At 34.9% G+C, this 20,255-nt stretch overlaps 6 protein-coding genes across 20 annotated transcripts in view; 2 read left to right on the plus strand and 4 right to left on the minus strand.

The window, feature by feature from the left end:
• The first annotated feature begins 178 nt into the window (after positions 1-178).
• LOC124175235 (E3 ubiquitin-protein ligase Su(dx)) lies at positions 179-7,355 on the plus strand. Of its 2 annotated transcripts, XM_046555271.1 has the most exons (13): positions 179-317; positions 1,127-1,265; positions 1,375-1,830; positions 1,902-2,298; positions 2,467-2,698; positions 2,807-3,117; positions 3,212-3,454; positions 3,537-3,696; positions 3,784-4,058; positions 4,163-4,388; positions 4,467-4,563; positions 4,666-4,868; positions 4,987-7,355. In XM_046555271.1, exons 2-12 carry the CDS (start codon positions 1,208-1,210, stop codon positions 4,836-4,838), a joined length of 2,628 nt encoding a protein of 875 aa, XP_046411227.1. In that variant the 5' UTR covers positions 179-317; positions 1,127-1,207; the 3' UTR covers positions 4,839-4,868; positions 4,987-7,355. The 2 variants fall into 2 exon arrangements, with proteins under 2 accessions (XP_046411227.1, XP_046411228.1); XM_046555272.1 differs by lacking the exon at positions 4,987-7,355 and having other exon boundaries at positions 4,647-4,857.
• Positions 5,323-9,593, minus strand: LOC124175239. The gene is made up of 6 exons (XM_046555279.1): positions 9,373-9,593; positions 8,999-9,088; positions 8,670-8,824; positions 8,422-8,572; positions 7,969-8,279; positions 5,323-7,453 (listed from the first exon to the last, which is right to left on the minus strand). Exons 1-6 carry the CDS (start codon positions 9,450-9,452, stop codon positions 7,350-7,352), a joined length of 891 nt encoding a protein of 296 aa, XP_046411235.1. The 5' UTR covers positions 9,453-9,593; the 3' UTR covers positions 5,323-7,349.
• Positions 9,594-9,619: 26 nt separating this feature from the next.
• On the plus strand, positions 9,620-10,779 carry LOC124175244 (protein SYS1 homolog). 2 transcript variants are annotated; one of them, XM_046555289.1, is made up of 2 exons: positions 9,620-10,031; positions 10,136-10,779. In XM_046555289.1, the coding sequence occupies exon 2, from the start codon at positions 10,249-10,251 to the stop codon at positions 10,729-10,731; it is 483 nt and encodes a 160-aa protein (XP_046411245.1). In that variant the 5' UTR covers positions 9,620-10,031; positions 10,136-10,248; the 3' UTR covers positions 10,732-10,779. The 2 variants fall into 2 exon arrangements, with proteins under 2 accessions (XP_046411245.1, XP_046411244.1); XM_046555288.1 differs by having other exon boundaries at positions 9,621-10,026.
• Positions 10,780-10,983: 204 nt separating this feature from the next.
• LOC124175246 (NADH dehydrogenase [ubiquinone] iron-sulfur protein 6, mitochondrial) lies at positions 10,984-11,864 on the minus strand. Its single transcript, XM_046555291.1, has 3 exons — positions 11,685-11,864; positions 11,309-11,485; positions 10,984-11,187 (listed from the first exon to the last, which is right to left on the minus strand). The coding sequence occupies exons 1-3, from the start codon at positions 11,817-11,819 to the stop codon at positions 11,122-11,124; spliced, it is 378 nt and encodes a 125-aa protein (XP_046411247.1). The 5' UTR covers positions 11,820-11,864; the 3' UTR covers positions 10,984-11,121.
• A 232-nt stretch (positions 11,865-12,096) lies between these two features.
• Positions 12,097-13,473, minus strand: LOC124175245 (U6 snRNA-associated Sm-like protein LSm4). The gene is made up of 5 exons (XM_046555290.1): positions 13,275-13,473; positions 13,155-13,196; positions 12,983-13,081; positions 12,534-12,741; positions 12,097-12,452 (listed from the first exon to the last, which is right to left on the minus strand). Exons 1-5 carry the CDS (start codon positions 13,275-13,277, stop codon positions 12,355-12,357), a joined length of 450 nt encoding a protein of 149 aa, XP_046411246.1. The 5' UTR covers positions 13,278-13,473; the 3' UTR covers positions 12,097-12,354.
• A 1,432-nt stretch (positions 13,474-14,905) lies between these two features.
• Positions 14,906-20,255, minus strand: part of LOC124175234 (TLD domain-containing protein 2) — a 79,311-nt gene continuing 73,961 nt past the window's right edge. For all 13 annotated transcript variants that reach the window (XM_046555267.1, XM_046555264.1, XM_046555266.1 and 10 more), the window contains 3 exons: positions 19,082-19,363; positions 18,823-18,992; positions 14,906-18,494 (listed from right to left, as the gene is read on the minus strand). In XM_046555267.1, coding sequence (XP_046411223.1) covers positions 18,359-18,494; positions 18,823-18,992; positions 19,082-19,363 — 588 coding nt within the window. In that variant the 3' untranslated portion in view covers positions 14,906-18,358. The remainder of the gene's footprint in view (positions 18,495-18,822; positions 18,993-19,081; positions 19,364-20,255) is intronic.

Consider the following 20,255-nt stretch of genomic DNA (forward strand, 5'->3'; position numbering starts at 1 on the left):
CCTGTTCCTTTTGAATACACTCTGTAATAATGAAAAAAAATAAACCGCACAAATCATGACGTTACCAAATTTACGTATCCGTATAAAAATTATTAATCCATTCCCGATTTGTTAAACAATTTATTTATCTCAATTTCGTACTACTCACTTTTAGATCTGACGGACAGCAAGATGGCTGACGTCAGATAGTGAAATATCATGATAACGAATCCTCCGAGTGTTTTTCAACTCAGTTTTTGTGTCTTATAATCGACGATACCGAGCGAGCAATGTTTCAAGACTGTACGCGCCTTAGAAATTTGTTCAATACTATATAGGTTTGTATCCTTATAGTTGAAACGTCAAAACCTATCTGCAATGTATGATGAATCAACCATTCGCGAAACGTCAAGATTAATGTCCCGTATATTACTCATAATTTTCGTTTCATTTTTCTGTACCTCATTTCCTAGTCTAATGTAATACTCCCATTGTTACCAAATAGTCAGTTTACATTTCTTAATTTGTTGCTTGTAAAATAGTTTTCCATTTACAGTTCGTTATATTGATTCCTCAACAATTCACACCTTTGTTTTTTATGAATTTTATTTTTGTTAATTATCTTCTCACATGATCAATCAATTGATAACAACAACATTTACAAATTTTGCTGATCTGTTACGTACTTCATTCTTTCCTCTACGCAACATAATTTCTATCTGCACCTAATTTATTAAATGAATTGTAATCGTCTTTGTTTTTTTGTTCTATAGTCTTACTGCGCAAACCTCAATCTGTGTTCTATTGGCTACAAATATTTAAAGTTCTCTCACTTTGCCGACTAACAAACGATCTAAGCAATTTTTGACCATTTTTTAGTCAGCAAATAATAAGACAGGAAAAGAAAGTATTCTTCTAACATATAGTTTAGTCAGTTCTGCTGAGTAACAGCTGGATCCGTGATAAGCTGAATTATAAGCTTTCTGAATCACGAAAATAGAAATATTTACAGATTGATCATTTATATTTACCTTACTCCAGAGAATCTGATTCACAGAAAATATTCCTAGATCCCTTGAACCTATTGTTTTCAATGATTTTAAGTAAATTCTACACATTATACTAAATGTTCTTTTTTATTTTTCAGTTATACAATACTCTGAAAGCTGAGTTTTAATATGAATGGTATTTCAAGATTATTTTGGTGAATCACATCTAAAGGCAAACCATGTCACAGTGCGAAGTGGAAGCTGCAACTCCAGGGTTTCATCAGCTTAGCATCACTAGTAAATGATAATAGTTTTTTAAATTTTGCATCCACTATGATCAAGTTCTACCTCATCTACTTATCTTAAAAACATGTTGATTTCCAAGATATATTAATTTTCATTTCAGTTGAAGCAGCCGTATTGCGCAATTCGTCATTTCTGAAACCTAATCCTTACGTTGAACTCTCAGTTGATGACAAGAGTCCTCGCAAAACTGAGATTGCAAAATCCACATATCAGCCAAAATGGGTGGAAAAGTTTACCATTCTTGTAACACCTTACTCCCAGCTGCATTTTAGACTCTTGGATCACAGCACCTTTCGTAGGGATGCATTGATTGGTGAAAAGAGAATTAATTTGTTTCAAGTTTTGTCCTACTACAGTGGAAAATTGGATAATGTTGAATTAACTTTGGATTTAATGAGCGAAAATAAACACGATGCTTATGGTCCACTATCAAAGGTTGGAGAGTTGGTAACATTATTTGACGGACTAAAAATTGATATGAACGAAGTCATACCCTCTAATTCCTGCGAACAAGTTCGCCACAATCAAGTTACAAGTGGTGCCCTGACGCCACTTGGTAAGGTCTTAAATCTCAGAGATATTTTTTCGCATTAGCTGAAATGTTGATCGAACATTTTTTATTTCTAGGTTCTTCAAACAGTGACTCTGGGAACAATCGAAGTATTCTAAATGGTGGTGTGAGAGCTCGCATGCGATTACACGGATCAGAGAATGCAGCACCTTCCGTAATGCAGCCAGTTATGCATCGAAGTTCAACCAACATTCTTCACAATCCTAGTCACACTGCAAGTCAACCCAGTAATAATACCAACAATGCTCAAATTGTTGGCCTTACCTCTCCTATGGCTAATGGAGTTGGTAATCATTTGGCTACTGAAAGTAGCAGTGGATCAACAGGGCCCCCACTGGGTCAACCAGCTTCTGCTGGACCATCTGGAGTACCCGGGGAGACTGAAAATGGTAATCAACCTGAAGAACCTTTGCCTGCTGGTTGGGAAATGAGATATGACGTCTATGGCAGAAGGTAAATTATGGATTGTCATTTAATTAAAAAGGTTCGTTTGTTTCTGGCGATTTTACAACCATTCTTGTACAGAATATCTGTATCATGGAGTATGTAAAGAGAAATATACTGCTATAAATTTGAAGATTGACGAACTATTTCAGTTTTTTTAGTTTTTTATCGTTCCAGGTATTATGTAGATCACAACACTCGCAGTACATCCTGGGAAAGGCCACAGCCACTCCCACCAGGCTGGGAAGTACGAAGGGATCCTCGCGGGAGAATTTATTATGTAGATCACAATACAAGAAGTACTACTTGGCAACGCCCCAACACAGAGAGGCTACAGCATTTCCAGCACTGGCAGGGAGAACGGCAACATGTTGTCCAACAAGGAAATCAAAGATTCCTCTACCCTCAGGTAATCACCAACTGAAAAAATTGGAGAAAATTTCGTCATTGGAGATGAATTTTTTTTCAGAACAACCAAAAATCTTTTTATTCTTATCTTCTGTACATTTTTTTAAAGGCTCATGGTGGACAAGCAGCAGTGGCTGGTCTTTCAACGGCAGTCGTTGAAGAAGATGATGCTCTAGGGCCCCTGCCAGCTGGTTGGGAGAGACGCAAACAGCCCGAAGGCAGAGTTTACTATGTGAATCATAAAAATCGAACAACTCAATGGGAGGATCCAAGAACACAAGGACAAGAAACAGGAATGGACGAACCACCCTTACCTGATGGATGGGAGATTAGATTAACTGAAGATGGAGTCCGGTATTTTGTGGACCATAATTCGAGAACTACAACATTCCAAGATCCAAGACCAGGAGCGCCGAAAGGGTATGTGAAAGTTTTGAGAATTTCGGTTTAATCGTAAATTGAGTCTAAATTACTCCAAGTACCATAATACATATTTTGGTCACCTTCTTTACAGGCCGAAGGGTGTCTATGGGGTTCCAAAGGCATATGAGCGATCTTTTCGCTGGAAATTATCACAATTCAGATATTTATGCCACAGTAATGCTCTTCCTAGTCATATAAAGATCAGCGTTACCCGACAAACTTTGTTCGAAGATTCTTATCACCAAATCATGAGACTGCCGGCTTATGAGCTCAGACGACGATTGTACATTATATTCAAGGGTGAAGAGGGCTTAGACTATGGCGGAGTATCAAGGTAAAAAATTATGGTCATTAAATTTTCAACCAATTTAAATATTATTTCATGTTTAATGATTGGATCTTTTTCCTCATAACAGGGAATGGTTTTTCTTACTGAGTCATGAGGTATTGAATCCAATGTATTGTCTCTTTGAGTATGCAAACAAAAGCAACTACAGTTTACAAATAAATCCGGCATCGTACGTGAATCCAGACCACCTACAGTATTTCAAATTCATCGGCAGGTTCATTGCAATGGTATGTTAGGATTATTAATATAGTTTGAATTACGAAAACAAGTAATCAAGATCTTTAATCAATTTTCCCCATTTTTTGCATTACCAGGCTCTTTACCATGGACGTTTTATCTACAGTGGATTCACAATGCCTTTTTACAAACGAATGTTGAATAAGAAATTGATCATGAAGGATATTGAGTCTATAGATCCGGAATTTTACAATTCACTTGTATGGATAAAAGATAATAACATAGATGATTGCGGTCTCGAATTGTATTACAGCGTCGATTTCGAGATTCTTGGTCAAGTCATACATCATGAACTTAAAGATGGTGGTGATAAAATTCGAGTTGTTGAAGAAAATAAGGAAGAGTATATGAGGTAAAGTTATCGCATTACACCTTTTGCTACACACATACATGTAAAGAAATGATAAAATATAAGAATAATAAATAATAATAAAAATAAAATGCTCGCATTTCCAGACTGATGACAGAATGGCGAATGACGAGAGGTATCGAGGAACAAACTAAAGCTTTCCTCGAAGGATTTAATGAGGTTGTGCCTCTAGAATGGCTAAAATATTTTGATGAGCGAGAACTCGAGCTCATGCTCTGTGGCATGCAAGAAATAGATGTCGATGACTGGCAACGCAACGCTATTTACAGGCACTACACGCGCAGCAGTAAACAAGTACTATGGTTTTGGCAGGTACTTTGAAACGATAAATTATTAAGGAAACTGAAATTACCTCAATTTTTACGATTATTGTAAATTAAATGTTTTCAGTTTGTACGGACAACTGACAGCGAAAAACGAGCTAGACTGCTACAGTTCGTCACAGGAACATGTCGTGTACCAGTTGGTGGATTTGCCGAATTGATGGGTATGTTGTGAAAAATGTTTTAATCAGCTGAATGAATGTAAAATAGCAACACTGCAGTGTTACCGAATCCTTGAAATTGATAGAGAACATTATTCATTTCAGGGAGCAATGGACCACAAAGATTTTGCATAGAAAAGGTGGGTAAAGATACTTGGTTACCGAGGTCACATACGTGTTTCAACAGGCTGGATCTTCCGCCCTATAAAAGTTATGATCAAATGGTGGAGAAGCTGAACTATGCGATCGAAGAAACAGAGGGCTTTGGTCAGGAATGACCAGTTGCAGTTGCTTTAAAACGAGAACTGGTAAATCAGTTTTTAATTTTTAATCTATCATGTTTGAAATTTCTAAGACCTTCTGAAAAATGTTCAAATAGTGAATTTATTATGTGCTAAGGGTTTTACTTTTTTTTCATATTTTCAGAATGAAGTCAAACTGCACCAGAGTGTAATGCACTTTTAAGAACCAAACTTTAATGTTGTATAAATATTTCATCATATTAATAGTTAATTATATACAATAGAAACTCTATAGTCCTTATGCAAGGTGAGTGGAATTGAACAACTCTTCTATTTTGACTGTGCCTTTGATGGTGCTGAACGGTCTGGATAGAAATATTTTTTCTTGCACGTATAATTATCGTATTTTTTATACTAAAATACATATGCATACAAAATCATGGGATTAATTCTTACATAATAGTCCAAGGACTGTAAGAATTTCTACATCTTTACCACATAAGATATTTTTGAAAAGTTATTTCTTGTTATTTGCTCAAAATCATGTTATTTCAAATCTTTTCAACTTATACTCTTTACCTTTTACTTTTAATCTGCCCTAGATTAGAGAAACTGTGATTCTAGAGACTGGTCTAAACTTTTCTACAATCGTTGCATTTTGACTATAGATCATTTGGAAATAAAATACATAGCTGTGGTAGCCAAAATTTGGCGCGATTTGTCTCAAGTTAGAGTACTTGGGAGACATTGCCAAATGCTGAGGGATTGTGATTGGTTCATGTAGAAATTGTCAAAAATCGAGAAAAATAACAAAATTTGAAATACAATTGGTGTGATTGTTCTGATCTTCAAAAAGAAAGTAAAAAGGACCCCAAAATAAAAGTAGTATAATTTCTTCATAACCCTACTCAGAATTGCATTCCAATGAATCAGTAAGGCATAAGAATTTTCGATAAACTAAAAATTATATATCTTCGGTAATTGAAAGGTAATAAAATATGAGAACGCTAGTGAAATTCAGTATTTGACGCTTTCTATATCTCACCAATCCAAAGTATAGATTCCTCCTGATGATAATAAATATTGTACATAATTGAACTACACACAATAATTTGTGGCATATATTAAAGCCGTTGACAAGCAATGCTTTTAAAGAAATAGTTATCTACTGTATAAAAAGATTTTAATTCATATAAAAGAACCACGTTACTTTAAGAACAAAATAGCAAAAACGAACTTACAAACTATTTCAACACTGATGGCAACAAATAGTTGATGATTTGCTTGACTGTTGAGTTGCAAACAGGCAGATAGAAATTGAACATAAATTCGTCGCTTGTTCACGATAGTATGGTATACATATATATATATAGATATATATGATTATATTTAAAAAAAATAATAATAATAATATTACATCAAATTAAATGGAATAAAGCACCTATATGGATTTATTTTTTGATTCACTTACTTGTTTTTGTGAAATTTCTGAACCTAATCAATAATCGATTTAGATGATTGATTATACCTATTTACAAAGTGATCAAAATTTATCTTGTAATATAATTTAACAAGTAAATTCTCTTTTCAATTACAATATAGTGTATTTTTGTTAGAAGTATATTAATATGTATATGTCGTACGAGTTTCGTTGTATGTCAAAAACAGTATTTATGGGAGTACTGAGGTGCCTAAACTTTATGTATGAAAAGATATTGCACATGTGCAATCGCTTATTATATTATAATTTTCGTACAATACATTTTTTAATCTGTCGATACTAACGATGTTGCATGATTCGAAACGTATGAAACACTGCTAATATTTATCCCTAAGTAACATTAAATAATTTTCATTAAAAATCATTACAATAACAAGTTACAATTATCACAGAGTTGCCACTTTACCTGATTAATAAAAGAATTATGTTTTATTATTTCAATTTCATAAGCAGTGTCTTCACATCGTTTGATCGTAGTTGTATAAACTCTCAACCATGTAATTAAATTTTTAAGTATACATAAAAGTATTTAATCATCAGATTGATGAACATTTTAATACGTTCTATTGCAAATGTTCGGTGAAGTGGATATCTCCAGGCCATTCAAGGTGACATCGAGTCTTGCGCTCATCGTAGTAAGTGACACCCACTGTACATGACTGCGGTCTACTTCACCATATATTCTCAGTATAAAAAGTTTTATTTATAAATGGCCAAATACTAATTATTCCATTCTCGTACGAGTATATTTTTGAGATTAGAATGAGTTATTTTTACTGAGAAGAAATGTGGTTCGGTTATACACAGAATAGCCCAATGGATTTATTAGATTGTATATAATTATGTAAGGTGTACAGATTATAAAGCAGTGAATAAATTTGTAGCTGAAACACAAAGGTTTTTTTCTCAAGTAATTCAACCTTCCACAGTGTAATTGTATAAGTTGAGATAAGTCAACTTTATTTACACTACATAATCGATACTATTAAGATTGATAACATTTTTACATCACTTTGATCCTAAATATTATATTAGAAGTCTATAATCTACAATTTAGGACCAAAAAACTTATGCCATGGAAAGCTGCTTAAAGGACTCTGCTGCTGTCTCTGATCATCCATAACACCTATGAATGTCTGCTCAGGATTAGCTAAAATTTTTACAAACAAAAAAAAAAACAGGTACCAGACTTGTTACTTTTAATTATATGCAATGTTCAAAACTTTGTGCGACATTTTGCGTAAAAGTAAATTAAATGTTGAAATAATTGTTTGAAATGTTGGTTTGAAGCACGTATTCATTCAGGCTAAAATATTACCCGTGATCAAGTTTTGCCGTTTGAAAGTTCAAAGTTTAGAGCAATATCAAATCTGTGCATCATTTCAGATTTCAACCAAAATCACAAACTCAGTAAGTCTGTAAATCAGGTATGTAGAAGATAGTGGGCTGTAGTTTGGCAGAATTTACTCTCTTCAAATTTTCCGTAAGTAAAATAATTAGCTATAAAAATTAAAAATGCAAATTATTGTCTGATTAAACATGAAACAGCCCATTTTGAAAAAGAAAGAAATATAGTACGTATTTATACAATTTAATTAAAGTTCTAAACAAGAGACACTTCTATTTGAATTTAAAATTGCACAATAAAATTATTACTGTACTTACGTTCCATTGGATTGATGGGATTCACATAGTTAGTTTCAGTTTTCGCCCCATTTTTCTCTTTTTTTACAACGACGGTATGTGATTTATCGCCAATCTGACGTGTGACAGTAGTTTCCTCATTTCCTACAGAGTCTCTAACCGTACGATATTGTTCAATAGATCCATCTGGCTTGCGAATAATTTTTGTAGAAATGGATTGTCCGAATGAATGGAAAGAAAATGGATGCTGCTGAGATGTATTAGTACCAGAATTATTTCTTTGTAAGGATGAAAGATCTTTCCAGGCTTGAGACAACTCTTCACTAGTAATCCTGTATTAAAAATGGATAATAAATATGTAACCAAGTGAAAAAGTTTGCATTTCCTTTGCACTAACACAAGTATCTCATTTAGCTGCTTGTCATGGCATATTCAAAAAATAATGTACATTGTTGTAATAAATCCACAACTTACTTTCCATCCAAATTAACATCCAATTTTTCTTCGACAGGTGCGTGAAAATTCTTAGACTCAAGACTTTCGTAACCTGGTTTTAAAACTTCATCCCGTAAGTTTCCTTGTTTTGGTGGGGCCATAAGCATCGAATCCTGAAAATGGCCCTGAGCTGTAAAATGACAAGATCAATGAACAAAATCTGATGTATTATTTTTTATTCACTACTATGACTGACTTAGGACTAATAAATACTATCTGGTATATACCTTTGTCACCGAACGGTAACATAATACCATCTTGACTAAATCCAAAGAAATTTTTCAACATGTCATCTATTTGGCGTTCAAAGTATTGAGTGATTTCAAAAGGATTGCTGTGAATGTTGAAGTGTCCGGAGCCAAAGATTTGCTGTCCACGTTGCCTGTGATGAAATGATTAAATAAAAGTAAATTAACTCTACTTATTTAGATTTGTGAAAAGATCAATGATCTTGGAAGCAAGCAAATTGCATAAAAAAGTGAATTGCTGTCTCCAATACTATTGCTGTTCCAAAGCCAAAATATTTTTATGCAGATGGAATAATTATTGCATGTACCTGAAATCGTCGTTGTCATCATCATCATCCTCATCTGTCTGCCAGATTGGATTCCTAAACTCATGTCCGTGTTGCCACTGGTCTTCAAATCTGTAAATTGAACCGAATTACATCTAATTTCGATTTAACTAAATCTTCACGAAATATTAAGTGATAGCGGTTTTAGGTTTTGTTACATAATGGGACGATTGATAAGGAGTAATAGAATGCATATTAAATTTTCAAAAAGAAATTGAAAGGCTTATAGCTTGTATTGAATAATAGGGATACTTCTTTTAAAATAAAATAGAATACACGAAACCACGGCTTAGTATTTTGGCGGTCACGCAATATCCCTTACGGCTGGGAATGTTAAGTGTTGGTATTATATTCACCCGTATTGCGAGTGGTTGTTTTGTTGATTTTTTCGTCCTCCGAAGTTGAAAAGGTCTCGTAAATAATTATAAAATGACATTTTTCACCACTCTAAACTGGTTTAACGAACCGCAGCAAACTGTCGTCTCAACAACAATTGCGTCATGCTTTTTAAAGTTTTCCGAATTGCATCAACGCAATCTACCGGGAGTTTAGCCTTAGTAATCAGCTGAGTTCATGCGGACTATTATCACGTCCCGACATCGCGTATCCGCATAATTCTAACGTGAATATGATCTCGCTCTAATAAACTTATGCGCACTTGCTTCTTACTGCAGTTTTCGTTCTAACTTTGCTATGATAACGTCTATATGTATTGACAATGAATCCCAAAATAATACTACGGAAAAGCAATAAGTCGTTTCGGTGACAACTCATTGGTTTGAAGTCGCCATGTTAGATGAGATGAGCTATGATTTGTGAAACACTCGACTCGATTCTAATGGCATGCTGACAGCGAGTTCTGTGTTGCTACACGATTATACGAATTGTCGATTCAAAATCTATTTCAACCCACGGCAGGTTTAATTTGGTATATATAGCTAGAATAAATCTGATTCTCAAGGTTTGCTGCTAAAAAAACACATCAAGAGACTTCATGCGGATCAGCACAAGTAAAGTACAACCGCAATATTATTAACAGCTGAATATATCTTCTTCTGATGATGATTCCGTAGAATACTTAACTGCTTTTTTCACGACAAACTTATTACTATTTTGCAGATTCACTAATGTTTGCTGACATTAGTACACCAAAATGATGAGACTTCGGACTTTTGATAGCTAATCTTCGCCAATTCAATGCACACGGAGCACCCTGAAGAGAACAAAATAAGATGAATAACATTTCTGGACAATTTCGAAAGATGACATGGGATCCAATCCTGATAATATCACAAATAATAGCCGTTCAAGCAGTGATATACGTTTGCCTTGGAGTGTGGATATGGATTGTTGCCTCACTTCTTGGATCGACCAAATCATTGGATTATGCTTTTCAGTATAGCGAACTCCACGTTCGTGATCTGGGTGGTAAAATGGTCATCACTATGTTCTTGTTCAATGCCTTAATTGGAGCTTTGGTCTTGTGGTGGATTGTACAAAGGACTAAACAATGTATGGATTTTGCGTGCACCGCTCATCTGATTCACTTACTCTGTTGTTGGGGTTACAATTACAGTTTTCCAACAAGTTTCAGCTGGTGGTGCCTGAACATCGTTTCTGTTACCATAATGTGCATATTTGGAGAATTCTTGTGCATGAGAACTGAACTTCAAGCAATCCCTCTTGGAATGAATACCCAAAAAACAGCTTTGTAAATATTTGCTTGAATTATAAAATCATATTTATCAATCTAATTTATTATTTAAAATAAAAAACGCCAGAGAAAACCAATAGAACCTAATAAATTTTGTTAACAAACTTTTGAAAGAAAAAACCAGAGTATCATTTTTTATTACCAATGTTAAAGTAACATTAGCCCATAATCTTGTAGTTAACACAGGGAGTGATAGTAGAAGGAAATTAAGAAATTCAGTAACAGATTGAAGTGACGAAGTGGTTGACTAGTGTAAGGAAAAAAATGTTACATTATAATTTATATTATACACATATGGTTGTACAGAGTAGCGATGAGATAGATACAACTAATTCAATACATTCTGCCAATTGCTTGACACACTATGAGTTTTTGTTACCGAACCTATAATCTAGTGAGCATCTTCTTTGTAGAATCTAAGTCCGCAGTACCCACAGGAATGATTCCCAGGCTTGTCCTGTAATTGGTAGAGATTGCTGAATTCTTTGTCTTTACAGCGGTATTAATTTATGTGTATGTCTAGGACATAAGTTATTTGTCTGAGGTGATTCAAGATTATTTATAAAGTTATAATCTACCAAGTTAATGTAGACTTTAGGGTGTCCAGTGGGTCCACCTCCACCGTCACAGGCAACAACTCTCTTCGTTGTTGGAGTTGGCGGAACGTCATCGATTAAATTAATAGCCCAGTTTGGATTCACTTGTTTTGGTTTATCCACAAATCTCACCAATCGATAATCCTTCGCGTCCCATTTCTAAAGTCATAATAAACCAAATTAAATAACTTCAATTGATAGCAGACATAAAGATTTTAAATTTCATGGAATACGAATCAAGGTTTACGTCAACGCACCCAATTAAAATTGCGGTAACAGTTTATTAAACAGAGAAAACCAAAGAAGATGAACATAACCTCACATTTACGTAACAGGATAAGTCGTAATTATTATTCACCTGGCCAGTATGCGTTTCTTTTTCGACGGGCTCCCAAGAAGCTTTGTTACGTATTCCGGTTGTGAAAGCCGGGACGTTTATTTTGCAAACTTTCGTTTGATTCCCAAGCAGACAGACAACTTTCTTGCACGCCATATTCACAACTACTGATCGGCTAATCTGTCTGAAGTTGCAGTGAGATAACAGCTGACTCACGGCTCTCGCTGCGCGACAGTTTCATAAACCTGTTCAAATGAGTACTCACCGTAGTATCTCAACGTGTTTCCCCGACCCGTGCACAAGTATCACAAGTGTTCAAGATACGAGAAAAGTATACCAATTATACGTTTCTTAATCCCTAATTTTTTGCTCTATTGAAAATAAAAATAGCAAGTTAAGCGATGAAGATAGTCGATTATTTCACAGATCGTTGTGATGTTCTCTCCGTATATTTTGCAAGTCTCATGCATGATGTTGATCAACTCAAAATACTACAGCAATCAAACCGTAACAGTTTTTTATAGAAATGATTATTATAATCCAATGGTGTAGTTAGATTCAAATACATAGATACGTATATGATGAATATCTACGTGACATGCTACAATTAAAACATAACATTTCTTTACAAGTTAGAAAACATGTATAACCTAGGGTAATTTCATAGTACAAACACTTATTAAATAAATATTTATTTGGTTCTTGGTTTGTTTTGGGGTTTGTTGCCACCTTGATTACCACCTCGACCTAAAGGCGCAGGGCCTCTTCCCCCACGTCCTCCGAAAGTGCCTGAAAGAACATAAGCATAAACTATGAAATCTCAAAATTTCTTTATTTGCTTCATTCAATGTGATTTTGACTATCAAATACCTCTGCCACCACCTCCACCTCCACCTCCGCCTCCGCCTCGACCGCCTCGTTGATTTTGACCGCCACGTCCTTTCATTTCACCTCGTCCCCTCGATTTCATTTGAACGTCTTCTTTAACCATGTCTATAACTTCATCTGGAATTCTGAGATACTTAATGGTACTACCACGAATGTAGCATTCTGGCATCCTCCAAAATTTGTCACCATCCTGTATTGACAATTTGTTATGATGATTAGCAATGATAGTATAGAATAAACTCAATAATTTACAGCAATTTTTATAAACACATTGCAATGAAAGTAGACTTTCCAAGGATGGTTAAACTGGAATGGAACTTTCAGCCTTACAGTACTGCACACATTATTTAACGAGTTTTTGAACGAGGTTACATTCAATGCTGTGCCCGTAGTAAATGTAAGCAAGCTAATTGAACGCCAACTGAGATTACCCTGGATGTGCAGATGACTTCTCTGAGATTAATGTTCATCCAATTATCACAGCTAACCAAGTGTCCATTGTATGTTTCTCCATTTTTGAGTTCGACGAGCTGAAATAAAAAATACCAAACCACAATTGGCAATAAGTAATGAAACGACTAGAATTTTGAGGTTAAGATTTACCATAGGATGGTTTTGTGCTGTTCTCAACAATGAAAGCGGTAGCTGGAAAATGAAAGAACATTATTATTTGAATTTATTAAACCATCTACTGATCATAATTTTAGCATGATCAAACTTTACCATTTTTAAAACCTTCCCGCACGATTTGTTACGTGTGAAGTTTTAAACACTTTCAATTTCGACTAATGAAGTAATAAGTCAACATCACAATTCACAGCTGATATCGACCATATCGACTACATCGCCTATCGACTAGCGAGCTTCGATGCAAAAGTTTTTTACACTGTTTTTTTACCGTCATATAATGCACATAAATTACTAAATGCGACTCGCGAGAGAGAGAGGTTAGGCTTAATGAAATCGATGCCAGAGTGCAGCACTCTTCAGATTACTGCACGGAGGGAATATGCTGAGGATTTAAAACTAACTAATTTTGATTCATATGAGAGGTAATTACAAGACATGAAATGAAAAGCTAATTTATTAAAAATGAAGAATTTACGTCTTCACACTGACTTGGCTCACGGATGACCATTTCAAAAATCTTGATTCTTGGCGCTGCCGACGGCTGACCATATTTTCGTTCAAACTTAGCCAACTTTTCTAAACTCCCGCGTTGGTGGTGCGAGCGCCACACGAGCGCCACATTACTAGGCAGAGGATGCAGAAAATGCTTCTCTTTCGTATATTTTTCGGACACTCCTATGAAGCAATATGAGAGCTCGACTCACCGGCGAGATTTGAACGATGTTACTCCACTTTTTTTTAACTGAATTCTGACCCACCCAATCTCAGAATATGATTTGACTCATACGAATTCCAACATTACTCATACAGTTGGCTGAAGAATTTTGCATAGGGCCCGTAGAGAAATTACAACGAATAGCTTTATTTTGATACTATACGATTGGGGATTTATTGAGTAATATATATTTCTGTGTCAACATATATACATATACATATGTACATATACACGCGAAAAAACACACTGAGTCCTTAAACTATAAGTGTACATACAATACGTAAAGTTTGTATATACTTCGCTTATATACTCCAAGTAAGACTATTCACTGTAATTTCATTGTTACTTAACAATATTGACTGCTTGGGTTGGTAACTATTCTATATTATATGTGTATTCGCAAGATCTTATCATACGTAATGTTTATATAGAGGTATAGATTATATTGTATGTAAATGTGTGTGTATATGTATGTATATTTTATATATATATTTAAAAGTTGGTTTCTACGAGCAGGGTGTTTATAATCCATCAACAAATGTGTATTACATACGAATATAGGTATATGTATACATGAATAATGAATTAGATCAACCGCGTACCTGCACGAGTAGGACTGTAAAATGTGTCAAGATTGGTCCAGAAAGTTTATGGGGAGGTGATCCTTCGGCTTCATCTTGGTTATCGCTATACTTCTAATGGAAATTAATATATAATCGATGACAACGGACTGGACTTACATCGTAGTTCGTATATATTGTGTACATGTGATCAAAGAATTATTAGATAAACGTAATTCTAAGTGCAGTATCGACACACGATTATTGATCTCATCTATACACATATATATACACGCACTTCGGAGAGTCGAAAAAGCTGTACGTGAATTGTTGTTAAATTAATCAGCGGAGACTCAAGTGTTCTTCTCATGTTGCATAACACTAATAATTATCGTGATATTATTCTGCAATAAAAAAACAACAGGTTGATTAGAAATAATTCGAGACAATTTGATTCCAAGATTTTATATCATCTGTCTAGTATACAACTGCGATTTTATGGAATAAATTAATACGATATTGTATATAATAAGATAGCTGCAATCGACTTATCAATCCCTGAAGTCAGTCTGATTCGTACTTTATGCGTACTGTTAATTGACAATTTTCAAAAACCTGTTTCCTATACAAATGCTCTAGCCACAATGCATGTAGTGTCAACGGAGCAGCAACAAAGTTCCTGTCAAGCCCGGAGCGAAACAATGCTTTCTAATAACATCTACAAAAGACGAAAATAACAATAAGGCAAAGGAAGATAAAACGACTTTGAAGTAATATTAGTACCATCACGATTGAGTAAATTATATTGGGCTCAGACGTATTCCTTGAAACTCTCTGTCGATTACGGATGAAATCGAAGTTAGGGATTGATTACCACGTCCACCCATTATATTCCTCTTTTTTGTTAGGGGCCGTACTTAAATTACGTAACAATTTGAGAGGCAGAGGGAGTCAAACCAGTTTATGACATAATTTATCTAAATAGAAATAAAAGTTTGGTGATTGCAAAAATTTTGTAAAAAAATTTGGCAAGCCAGAGTTCGTCTATGGCAAATCTGTTAATATCCTGACAGTAGCGCTTCTTGGCATAAGACAAGTCAACTCAATATAGGAGTTTGCGTGAAGATGACCATAAATTTGCAAGGATCAAAAAATTACGTACAATATAAGAGGCAGGGGGAGTTTAATATTTTGTTATGGTCTGTTGTGTGAAGGGGGTTGAGGTAAAAAAAGCAAACTTAAATGCGTTATGTAATTTCAGTACAGCCCGTTAAAGTAACAGCCTGAACGTTAATGAGATCCATAATTATCTAGAACTAGTCAATTTTGATTAGGTATTCACTGTGATAAGTTTCCCAGAAAACCGATAAACCGTTTTGCTACACACCAAAGAATTAATAACTGCCCAATGAAAATACGAAATGTAACTGATAATTTTAACGTTGGTTGTTTCGCGAAAAAAAATCTTCAACTCGGGATACAATTTATTATTAAAATGATCATCCATGTACTGAAGGTGAAGAATAAAAATTACGAATTAAAATAATGAGTTAAGATCCCTCGATTAGCATTTGTACTCGATCATAATGTATTTTCTCAATTTCTTTCAAATTAAATAAAAATAAGTATTGAGTCTCGTTTGAAATGCCTATCATGTAGTATGTAATATGTATATTATAACAATGAAAGCGGTAGTGTTTACAATAGTTATTGTGAATATCACAAAATACGTTAATTTACTAAATATTTATGAACTATTTATGTATATATGTATATATATATTATATGTGTATATATGTATATGTATGTAACAATAATCTTATCGGTACTATCGCGTTGTATACAGTTATAATATACTATTTATACGTTTCGTCATCGACTTTATCATCATCATCAAAAGAATAAGCAAAACGCAGAACGATCTACAGACTACAATTTGCGTGTGTGTGTGTGTGTGTTTATATATATGCATATTATCATCTAGCAATATAACTAGCAAGCTAGTAGCTAGGCAAAAGGCTATATTCTCTTATGCGAGATCGCTTGATAATTGGCGACCCAATAGCTCTACCTTTATTATTTAGGCAACGTCGATTTAATTCAACAATATACCCTACAAAACAGTTGTATCATACATTTTTTCCCTCAATTTATGAACTACAATGACTTATGTATACGGTATCATATTACATCGCGCGTTTATTACAACACATAATTATGTATACATATAATCATCGTTAATTGTGAGTCCACCACAAAGGCAGAGCATTTAAACATTAGACAAACGGCACGAGAATGAGAAAACTTGAAAAGAACGTAGGGCACGCATAATTCTTTGTCAAATTGATACTCTCGATTGTACAGATTACAGCAAAGTAGTTTTGCACCACTACGGGGTAATTTTTTTTACCTATTAAATCCTTCCTTATATCACGAACAACTAACCAATGCAACATAGATCGCATAGCGTGACGTGTTATATAATATAAATATACACATACACACGGAAGTAACTGTGTGTGCGTGCGTGTGTATATGCAGTTTCTTCTTAGACGATGACGAACGACGACCCAAGGCGACGCTACTAGGCTATCCTATTTCGTACGCATTATACACATAATTCTATACACCCTAGATGCCAGATGTGTTCGACTGTCGATGATATTATTTCATGTTACATCTTATTGGTAGTATTGAACGTGGATACGACGATGTCGTAATATAACATATACAAATATGTGGGTATATTATATGAATATTATATATCTATTCTATCTCTTTCTCTCTCCCTCTCTTTTTTTCAAATCCCACTTTCTTTCCCTGTTTCTTACATTCTTTCTGCTGACACTCAATATCTACATTATCTACACATCAATGAACATTTACTAGCCTAGTGTACCGGTGGAACAGTGTGTTCAGACTGATGAAAACACACAAGTTCAGCCTGTAACCAGTTAGATGACATACGTCATATAACGAAACTGAAAAAGAACTGAACGAATTATACAGGCTGCATTGTTAGAGTGATCAGCTATGTTCATCTCTTGATTATAAGGGCAAGTAATTCACATATTTCTTCTGTTTTCTATCCTCAGTAGCCAAAATTTGTAATGCAAATATGCCTGTTTTTTAGAATTGGATCGAATTAGAATCAAATATTTTCAATTAATAAAGAGTTAAAATTTGTTTGGCATTATACGAAAAAATGCTATCAGGCATCTCAGCAAATAAACATTAAATCTAACGGTCAACGAACCATTACATAACCCTCCTCCCCCCTCCCAATTAATCGTGTTCTTATTATCACATCGTAGACAACACATCGCAGGATCAACGATCAGTAATGTAATTACTTAAAATATAGGATTTAAAAAAAAAAAAAAAAACATAAATACACTAGGATTATACAAAGAGAGAAAACGATCGAAGGAAATACTAAAGAAAAAGAGTAATAACAACTAACAACTAATTCGCAACACAAAGTAAAGTTTGGTAAATAGCAGCTTGGCGCATCATCTCCCCTGTATCAAATTGTTTGGCCACTTTCTTTATCCTCAGAGTACCTCTATTTCCGTTACCCTAATTCTTACCATCAAATTTACACGAAACGGAACAACAACGACGATTACGAGGAGTTTCGTTGGGTCAAACTTATTGTCGTTCAATTGTTTACCAACAAGGTTATTTCTTGCATTCTCTGCCTGTACAGAAGAACACCAGTTATTACATCACATTGCTAGTGCATCAGTTAGCAATGTTTTTAGAGCTCTTCTCCTGGACCCCAGTATCTATCCAGTCCTATGTCCAGTATGGTGCAGATAAATGTGCAACGGCAAAGGTCGGAAAAGTTCGGACCGCCATTCGCAGTTTCAAGGCAAGAGGGTGATCGGTTCGAGCATATCTTATACGAAAGCCCAGCACTCCAGAGTTTTGACAACAAAGTCCTCGTGCGGTGCGAGGGGTTCATTACCATAGGTACTGCATGATTGTGTCCTACCCTGGTACAAGTCACCATCTAGCCAGAGCCCGAATTTCCCACTATAGATAATCAATTACCACGATTTTAATACATAAATTAGCAACATAAAACGCCAAATGATTTGATTGCATCAGTCGATTTGTTCTTAGTACTTCTTTCGGAAACTTACCGATCTACCTTACACAACTAGATCGATAACATCGTGAAAGAATGACCACAAGATCTTTTTCGTAAAAATTATGTGATACTAAGCATGAAGTTATCAAATTAAGTATTCTGTACAAGTTTTTATGCCATTACTTTCACAAATCTCATTGTAAAAGTATTGAAAATAGTTGATTTTACATTTAAGAGATAATTTTTCGTAGAAATGGTATAAATACTCACTCTCCAGCACCAATAGCAAGACTCTCGTTATTCCCTTTGATAAAGTAGAGGTTGTCACCAGTCCAATTAAATGCCTGAAACTTTGGTGTGAACCGGAACAGCAGAGATTCCCCAGTTCCATAGAAGTGATCACTTACGTGTAGAGAACAGGACGTCAATGCTCCAAATACCTGAAAGATGGAAGAAAATTGACATTTTCAATGGTGCTGCAAACACACAAGCAAATCATGAGATGGGAGAAATTTGTGAATCCTCTTACATTGCCACCTGTGTCCTCGATCACCAACAGTATAGGACTCTCAAGCTTATTCATTTTACGGTACATGCTGTTCAGACTGAAGCCGTGAAGGCTGGTACTGAATACAAGCTTCCATTGGTAGCCCTCAGCCCTAGCTGGTAAATGACGACATAGGTGTTCTCTGTGCTCATCGCTCAGTATTTCTGTGGTCCCAACTAGGTCTGGTACAATCACATCTGCATCAATGGATCCAACACTGGTTGCGTACAAGGCTCGTCTGAGCTCCTCGCTCTTGGACAGCGCCTGAGAATCACATAGGATCAAGTTAAATTTAAGGTAATAGATGATTGATTGAACGTACATACATAGGTAATCTATAAATACGTATGTATGTCGTTTTCACATCAAGGGTTGTTTTGCTAAGTAGCAGGACACTATAAGTCCTCAAAAAATGAAAATTTGCTCCATTTTAAGTGTCTAGCCAGTATCTTATATGCGTTCAACAATACAAGTCCTTGATTTTTGATACTGCTGAATCTTATACATCTGAATGTAACCAATCCTACCGGTTCAATATTTTCTAAAACGACCTCTATGATTGTACAACTTCTTGGATACCATAAGTACATGTGAAGAAATTTTATTAGAAAAATTACATTTTTTGTAATTTCAGATAATTGAAAATTTAGGTTTATATACAGTCTGGATGTAAAATGAATGCATCTCGTTGGAAGTTCAATAAATTTAGTTCTTGTAATGAAAAACAATAAAGGTAATGTTAAAAATTTGAATTAATGTTTTTTTCACTACTTATCAACATGACAGAAATTTTGTAAGAGGCCAAAAATTCATCACTGAATTTCCACGAAGCCAGAGGGTGTCGAATGAGCTGTTCGTGATGAGCAAACGTGAGCGTAATACATTTTTTAAAGGACCAATCGTGTGCCGCTGATTGGTGTAAAGCCTCATAAGAGTAGCTAGATAACCTATGTATCAAGTGCAAAGTGCCAACTCGAATTGGGGGGCAACCCCACAGCAGCAGGTGCATCACCGCAGACCGGAAACAACACTCAGCGTCGCATGTATCATTATATACATTATCCAAGGCCGTTAAAGGTATGGCGATAGGAACCTTTGAAATCTTGAAACTTTTAATTTCATCATTTCCCTACATCTTTGGAGCATTCTGTGTTTC

The sequence above is a fragment of the Neodiprion fabricii genome, chromosome 2 (genome assembly GCF_021155785.1).
Source record: "Neodiprion fabricii isolate iyNeoFabr1 chromosome 2, iyNeoFabr1.1, whole genome shotgun sequence".
Lineage (NCBI taxonomy): Eukaryota > Metazoa > Arthropoda > Insecta > Hymenoptera > Diprionidae > Neodiprion > Neodiprion fabricii.

Coding starts and splice junctions, on each gene's coding strand:
- LOC124175235 (XM_046555271.1), top strand. CDS start 1,208: ATGTCACAGTGCGAAGTGGAAGCTGCAACTCCAGGGTTTCATCAGCTT. Junction 3,697..3,783: donor TCGGCAGGTTCATTGCAATG/GTATGTTAGGAT, acceptor TTGCATTACCAG/GCTCTTTACCATGGACGTTT. Junction 4,389..4,466: donor AAGTACTATGGTTTTGGCAG/GTACTTTGAAAC, acceptor AAATGTTTTCAG/TTTGTACGGACAACTGACAG.
- LOC124175239 (XM_046555279.1), bottom strand. CDS start 9,452: ATGTCATTTTATAATTATTTACGAGACCTTTTCAACTTCGGAGGACGA. Junction 8,280..8,421: donor GATGTTAATTTGGATGGAAA/GTAAGTTGTGGA, acceptor TTTTTAATACAG/GATTACTAGTGAAGAGTTGT. Junction 7,454..7,968: donor TCCCATCAATCCAATGGAAC/GTAAGTACAGTA, acceptor TAAAAATTTTAG/CTAATCCTGAGCAGACATTC.
- LOC124175244 (XM_046555289.1), top strand. CDS start 10,249: ATGAATAACATTTCTGGACAATTTCGAAAGATGACATGGGATCCAATC.
- LOC124175246 (XM_046555291.1), bottom strand. CDS start 11,819: ATGGCGTGCAAGAAAGTTGTCTGTCTGCTTGGGAATCAAACGAAAGTT. Junction 11,486..11,684: donor AAGAAACGCATACTGGCCAG/GTGAATAATAAT, acceptor TTATGACTTTAG/AAATGGGACGCGAAGGATTA. Junction 11,188..11,308: donor CTAAAGTCTACATTAACTTG/GTAGATTATAAC, acceptor TACCAATTACAG/GACAAGCCTGGGAATCATTC.
- LOC124175245 (XM_046555290.1), bottom strand. Junction 13,082..13,154: donor CAGCACAAAACCATCCTATG/GTAAATCTTAAC, acceptor TTTTTATTTCAG/CTCGTCGAACTCAAAAATGG. Junction 12,742..12,982: donor AAGTCATCTGCACATCCAGG/GTAATCTCAGTT, acceptor TTGTCAATACAG/GATGGTGACAAATTTTGGAG.